The 7,748-nt window shown below is 41.2% G+C and overlaps 1 protein-coding gene across 2 annotated transcripts; it reads left to right on the top strand.

The window, feature by feature from the left end:
- The first annotated feature begins 65 nt into the window (after positions 1 to 65).
- LOC311327344 (uncharacterized protein) lies at positions 66 to 7,349 on the top strand. 2 transcript variants are annotated; one of them, XM_084460379.1, is made up of 4 exons: positions 66 to 459; positions 4,370 to 4,522; positions 4,869 to 5,060; positions 5,281 to 7,349. In XM_084460379.1, the coding sequence occupies exons 1-4, from the start codon at positions 234 to 236 to the stop codon at positions 6,744 to 6,746; spliced, it is 2,037 nt and encodes a 678-aa protein (XP_084316505.1). In that variant the 5' UTR covers positions 66 to 233; the 3' UTR covers positions 6,747 to 7,349. The 2 variants fall into 2 exon arrangements, with proteins under 2 accessions (XP_084316505.1, XP_084316504.1); XM_084460378.1 differs by having other exon boundaries at positions 4,367 to 4,522.
- The last annotated feature ends 399 nt before the right edge of the window (positions 7,350 to 7,748 follow it).

The following is a 7,748-nucleotide window of genomic DNA, read 5'->3' as shown; positions in this document are numbered from 1 at the left end:
TTTGAAAATAATTAACGAAAAGTTCACTTCCGGTTCGTAGTTCGGTCCTTCCTGCGGCCCTTTGTTCACAGTGAGCGTAACTCATTTTAGATACTTAATAATCTGCCTCTTTTCCTCCACACAGAGACACTTTTTATCTTCAGACTAATTTATTTTGTCTCAATTTGGAATATCGTTGATGGAATTCGTGAAGCGGGGCCGTTGCAGATGTGAAAACACTGTGTTTTCAGAACATGTCTGTCGTGTGTAAAACTGAACCAGGCGAGACTGAACCCGCCACAGTCCTCCCAGACCCAGCCTGCGGAGGAGGACCAGTCATGGAGGAGGAGAAGTATTTTGTGGTGAAAGTGGAGGAAGAGAAAAAGGTTTTCAAAGAAGAAAAGGTGGAAGAAGCCATAGGGACTGGTCACGGAGCATTCTGGGACGGGTCCGACAGATTTGGAGAACACGTGTTTAAAGGTGAGCGTCTGTGATATTTTTAGTAAAAAACAAAAACAAAGCATCTCTATTGACAATAGAAAACGCATACAAAAATGATTAATACCGACAAAACTACATCAGAGTTGGGGGGAATCTTTGAAATGATTTTGAGGTCTGATGTCTCTTTGTAGGCTGAAAAGTGAGCATTGCGGGGTGTAGTCGAAATCCCTATGGGACAAATTAATGGGTTTAACTGGAAATGCCGTAAACGTCTGTTTAATGTGTCCGAAATGCATACTACCTGCTATAAAGCAGGCGAAATGTAGCATGCTACATCAAAACTGTGCATTCTGCATCTCTGCTATAGTACCTACTATATAGCAGGCGAAATTGGCGACAAAATGGCGGAACATGTAGCATAGTCATGGATGTATTATATAAACTGGATACAGCCACTCCATTCACTGGCCGCTATCAACAATGAAGCCCTATTGAACCGCGCCATCTTGGCAAAATTTGTAGTCATTTGACTATTTCCGGTTACTTTTGACTTGCGCAGTTGTGCTTTTCTGGCCTTCCGGTTACTTTTGACTTGCGCAGTTGAGCTTCTCTGGCCGACGCGCGTCCACGAAAAAGTTCACATTTCAAAAAGGGCTTAATACATACAACAAACTGATCAGGCTAATCATTTTTTAATGAAAATGACCACAAGACAACCTCCTGTGCATAGTTGAAATGGTAGTGGGATACGGTGATAAACTGGAGTGATCATTTGACAGCAATTATTAGCCTTTTCCAGGAATGGACAGAAATGGGATATTTTTAGAATAACAGGAATTTATTCACATACAATGGAAAGGAGTTGATGTGTAGCATGAAGATGAAACGATACACTGAGTTTGGGTGTTTTCAGTCAACGTTGGCTTTGACCGCTTCCAGCTATCGAATGGCCGACTGGTGTAAGATGGATAGCCTAACGTTAGAGAGATAAATGTAGGCTATGGTTATGTTAATAAAGCTAACAATGATGTTGTAACATGCATGCAGCACTGCCGATCTGATCTGAACGATTGATTCATTATTACCATGGATCGGTATTGGGATTGATCAAGGGCGAGTGTGAAATAGCAGCCATGAACTCAGCGGGTTTTCCGAGATGCGGTAGCCGCGGCCAGAGCTCCTGCTGGCGGGGAGTGAAGCTCTTCAACTCGCCTGTCACTGACTCCCTGGAGGAATTTAGCCTGGCTGCAATAACGTTATCGCGAACGGAATGAATACCGTCTACTAGCAAACAAAACATGTTCAATTATATTTAACCTGTTAAAACTAAGATGCCAGGATCAAAAAATAATTTCTCCAATTGATATATTTGACAAAAACAGGTTAATATGCAAGCCGGTTTTCATTGCTAAATCAAAGCGGGGAGAGCCGGGAACGTGCGTGGACGCGCGTCGGCCAGAGAAGCTCAACTGCGCAAGTCAAAAGTAACCGGAAATAGCCAAGTGACTACAAATCTAGCCAAGATGGCGCGGTTCAATAGGCCTTCACTTTAGATTTCGATTCCTGGGGGCTTGAGCATAGTCCAGAGCATGCTATTCCGGAAGTTAAAAAAAAAAGCTATTCCGGAAGTCGTAACGTGATACGTCGCTGGGCACGAGATTGGACCTGGACGTTTTTTTTGAGTAATCTTCAGAAATGTCCTGTTTCTTTTCTGGATCTTTAATCCCTACACCTGGTCCTAAAAAATAGTGAATAGAGTATTTCTGCTTAGAAAACGCAAATGTTTAATTAAAAATTGTGATCATTTAACATGGTTGAAAATACTTCATACTGCTTGTCTAACCCCAGGGAAGATGGAAAACAAGCGTGTTTCCCAAAATCTTGGCCATGTCCTTTAAGAGCATGATGGATTCTGACCCTTAAACTATTTCACCATATAGATAAGTACCTCTTGGCAATGCTCTCTGTCACACACCACTATGTTACACTCACACAACTGCCATTGTTGTGTTAAATAAGTCCCCTCCCAGGCCATCCATGTGGAGAACTGATTTGATTGCCTCTCTGAAGGTCATTTCCATGGCTGTGATTAAATCTACGAGGACCAGGCTGGGTACTTTCAGACCTTTTTCTCCTAACTTAAGATCGTCATACTGTTTGTTGGGAGGCAGAGAGAGAGAGAGAGAGAGGGTCGGAGAAGAGGGGGAACCATGAGATAGATAGATAGATAGATAAATCTTTATTTTTGTGTCACTCCTTAACAAACATTTCCCTCACATTAGTACAAAAGTGCAATAATAACAAGTTAAGGACCACTCACAATGAGTTGTGAGACGCAATATAGTTACAAATCAAAATAGAATAGAGCGTACATAATAGTACTACACACATACAACGATACAATTGAGAATACAATACAGTATAGCGACATACAAAATACAGTATAAAGGAGAATGAGGACTAAATGAATAGAGAGGAATATAAATGGGTCAGTTTATAGACCAGTACTCATGAAAGCTACTCTTCTTCTTAGGATGAGGTGGCAGGCTTTGGCGCATTCGTTGATACAATTCCTACCGGCTAAAATTATACACAATTTATTTGGATCATCAAGGTCATTAAAAAATTCAAAGTGCTTTGAGAGGGAGATAAAAAGATGTGAGCGAATGTCCTTGTAAAGACATGAGTGTCAGACCTTGTACAAGAGCAAGACGAATTGAAAATGTGGACAGATAGGAAACTGATATCAACATTCATACATATACTTTACATAGGACTTTACAATGCTATGTTATGGCTGTGGTTCGCAACTCCTCACAACCCGAGCTACCATACAAGGTGCATTGTGGGGGATCAGTGTCTCGCTCAAGGACACTTCGACATGTCAAGAGGAGCTGGTGATATGACACATGACAACTTCAATAGGCTGTTCATTGTAACACATAACAAGCGTAACATACCATTAACGTTAATATAATATAACGTCCTATAATTATAGGAGCAGTCGCCACTGAAAACAACTTACATTTGTCTGACAACTGTCAGATTGTCAGACAACAATCTGACAACTTTCTGTCATTCTCCTGTCAACTGTCAGATTCTCCTGTCAACTCTTGTCAGCTGGTAGCCTGGTCAGCTGGTGCAGCTTTGACAGCTTTCGTGCGACACGGTGGCGCATAGTAGCCAGCCCGCCTCCCGGGATTCCTAAATGACGTCATTTTTACTCATTCATTTGTTTGTCATCTTCGCGATAACCACACCCCCTGCAAGTTTGACAGGTGAACACAAGTAGCCTAGCCTACAAGTCATGCACTCAGACATGAGCTTTTATCATGAATAACAAAGTTGGCGGTTTAGTGAGAGCCAGCTGAGCTAACGTTACGCCAAAACCGGCTAACGTTGGCACCACTAGCCAGACAGTAGGCCTAACGTTTAGGGGTAGCATCATTTGGCTAGATTAGGGAATTCAATGCAAACAGCTTTGCAGATCATTCAATATGCCAGCTTTATAGCCAATTGAGCCAATGGCCAGCAGCGTTCAGCATCAGTTTAATTCCGAGTAGTAGCCTAGTCTACCGTTTGGGATAAGTCAAAACGGAACCGCAGATGCAATCAATTTATTGTGACACCACTTATTAGCTACTGTACATTTTCGTAGACGCAGTTGTGCTTGGCTGCTAAGGGACGTTGTCATGAAACTAGCAATGGTTAGCCGCTCGGCTAGCTAACTGGGTTTCCCGAAACCCGATCCTTCTTAAGGAACCCTTCTTAAGTAACCCTTTGTATGGGAGTTAAGAAGTAGGCTAGGCTAGCCTAAACCTAGCTTGGTTCCATGCTTAAAACTCTATATGAGGATTTGTAGAACTCAATTCACTTCCTGAACCTCACTGTTCCGCTCCATAGGGGACTCTATCCTTGTATGTGATCCCCTCCTGTATGTTTATAGCAGAACCAGGCGAGGCTGAGCCCACCACAGTCCTCCCAGACCCTGCCTGCGGAGGAGGACGAATCAAGGAGGAGGAGGAGGGTTTTGTGGTGGAAGAGAAAAAGCTTTCCAAAGAGGAAGAGGTGGAAGAAGCCATACAGAACTCTCTCCTTCCCGGTGAGTGCTGGTTGTATGTGAGCATAGAGCGCATGGAGAGGAGTAATGAGAGAATGCATGAGGGTCTATGGAGGTTTCTATGAAATGCCTTTTGTTAATTATTTTAAGCTTTTCAAGTATTGATTTGAATTATATCTTAGAAAAGGGATATTTATAGACTGATGTAACTGTGGACCGTCATGGTGTTGATATTTAAGTGTTAGCTCTGAGCAAATCTAATGTAGCTGTTTTAAAAAAACGAACCCTTCTCTGAATTGGATTTCTCTGATTTTCTCTGTCAGACCTGCTAGGTTGTAGAATAATGAACTTGGCTTCATCCTAATATTTATCTTCCTTTTCCCCCCAGATGTCCAGCAGCTCTCTCTCCCAGAACCCCCACAGATTAAAGAGGAACAGGAACCGTGCACCAGTCAGGGTGGAGAGCAGCTTCAAGGGCTTCAGTCTGATACTACACCCTCCATATTAACTTCTCCCAGAGTGATAACCCACTATGTTCTGTCATGGAAATTACCGCTGGACACTTCTACGTTCATATTTGGTGAGATGAATCAACAGAATACACAAACCCTCTTGCCTAAATTCAGTCTAGTTATTTTAAATCAGCTCTTTATGCTTCAGCAGTTTTCAACCCTTGACTATCCTTCATCAGCCACTAAGAATGTAACCCTTTGCAATCAGATCCACATCTTTATTTATTGTAAGAAGTTTTCTAACTTAATTTATACACAATATATTTACAGGAATATTTTACTCCACAGATCCAGAGGACAGGTTTCAGTCCCCACCACCCTTTGACCAAACTCCAACTGTGGAGAACAGAGAAGGAGACTCTTTACCCACCAACACAACTGAATCTGGCAAAACTTTTAGTGAAAAGAGTAGTTTGGTTGTCCATAGAGGAAAGCAGAGAGGTGAGAAACCATATCAGTGTGAGGAATGTGGCAAACCTTTTATTGTTAAGGCTCAGTTAGTTCGCCATAGCAAAATCCACACAGGAGAGAAACCATATCAGTGCCAGGAATGTGGTAAAGCTTTTGTTGCAAAACAAAGTTTAGTTAACCATAAAATAATCCACACAGGAGAGAAACCTTATCACTGCCAGGAATGTGGCAAAGCTTTTAATTCAAAAAGTGGTTTCGTATGCCATAGAAGACTCCACACAGGAGAGAAACCATATCAGTGCCAGGAATGTGGCAAAGCTTTTATTTCAAAAACTGGTTTGGTATACCATAGAAGACTCCATACAGGAGAGAAACCACATCAGTGCCAGGAATGTGACAAAGCTTTTGTTCATAAGTATGGATTAGTTAAACATAAAAAAATCCACAGAGGAGAGAGGCCTTATCAGTGTGATAAATGTGACAAAGCTTTTATTTTTAAGACTCAGTTAGTTTCCCATAGCAAAATCCACACAGGAGAGAAACCATATCAGTGCCAGGAATGTGGCAACGCTTTTAGTCATAAACATAGTTTAGTTTCCCATAGCAAAATCCACACAGGAGAGAAACCATATCAGTGCCAGGAATGTGGCAACGCTTTTAGTCATAAACATAGTTTAGTTTCCCATAGCAAAATCCACACTGGAGAGAAACCATATCAGTGTCAGGAATGTGGTAAAGCTTTTGTTGCAAAACAAAGTTTAGTTAACCATGAAAGACTCCACACAGGAGAGAAACCATATCAGTGCCAGGAATGTGGCAACGGTTATAATACAAAAAGTGGTTTAGTAAACCATAGAAGACTCCATACAGGAGAGAAACCACATCAGTGCCAGGAATGTGACAAAGCTTTTGTTCATAAGTATGGATTAGTTCAACATAAAAAAATCCACAGAGGAGAGAGGCCTTATCAGTGTGATAAATGTGACAAAGCTTTTATTTTTAAGGCTAATTTAGATTGCCATAGCAGAATCCACACAGGAGAGAAACCATATCAGTGCCAGGAATGTGGCAAAGCGTTTGGTCATAAGGCTAGTTTAGTTAGCCATAGCAGAATCCACAGTGGAGAGAAACCATATCAGTGCCAGGAATGTGGTAAAGCTTTTGTTTCAAAACAAAGTTTAGTTAACCATAAAATAATCCACACAGGAGAGAAACCTTATCACTGCCAGGAATGTGGCAAAGCTTTTAGTGTAAAATCGAGATTAATTCACCACAGTAGAATCCACACAGGAGAAAAAACACATCAGTGCCAGGAATATGGCCAGGCTTTTGGTTATAAGTAATTTAGTCTACCATAGGAGAATCCACAGAGAAGAGAAACCATATCATTGTCAGGAATGGTGCAAAGCTTTTCATTTAAAAGTAGGTTAGTTAACCATAGAAGATTCCACACAGGAGAGAAGCCAAATCAGTGCCAGGAATGTGGCAAACCTTTTCGTTTTGGAAGTGGTTTAGTTAACCATAGAAGATTCCACAACAGAGAGAAAACGAATGAGTCCCAGGAACGTGGCAAAGCTTTGAGTCAACGAGACTGATTAGCTGATCGAGGAGCCATGAATCAGTGAAACAACAGTATAGTCAAGTATAGCATAGCTTAGGTTTTAGTGATCAGAATCCTATGAGTGGTAAGAAGGGCCTGGATCATCCCATGAGAGTATTTCAGTTGAGGTGGAACAATCGCTGTTCAGAGGAAAAAGTTGTGGATGTAGGAAAAGGAGCCTGTCTTTCTCCTCTATGTTCATGTTGATACCTTTTTATTTTATTTTTTAAAGCTACGGTATATATCTTCAAACTTATTTTCTGGTGAAACACAATTCTTCATTATTTTGAGACTTTACTTCGTACAATTTCCTATACACTAAGGATATAGTCCAGTCTAGAGCTGATAGCCTATCAATTAGGCTACTCCTGTAGCCTAATAATTGTCTTCTGAGTTTTACATCTTACTCCTTCTTGTTGAAGGCATGTTTTGTAAAGAATACATTGATCAATTAATTGTTTCATTTCAACTAGTTGGTGAATAAATGCATATAAAGTATCCGATTCTCCTCGTTTACTTTCTTATCCCACTTGACCAATAAATGCAAGTTGGTTGTACCAACAAATTCACTATCTTGGTTGGTCTACTAAGCACCAGGCATCATCGGTTAAGAGTATCTAACATGTACATACAGACGGGTGACAAACGTTGTGTACCTTGGCAAGGTGGCATAGATCCTACAAGTCTCTGGAACTCTACTGGAGGGATGGCACAGCATTCTTGCAAAAGATATTCCCTCGTTTGG

Source organism: Borostomias antarcticus (assembly GCF_949987555.1).
Source record: "Borostomias antarcticus genome assembly, chromosome: 31".
Lineage (NCBI taxonomy): Eukaryota > Metazoa > Chordata > Actinopteri > Stomiiformes > Stomiidae > Borostomias > Borostomias antarcticus.
This window is presented reverse-complemented; position numbering and strand designations above follow the sequence as displayed.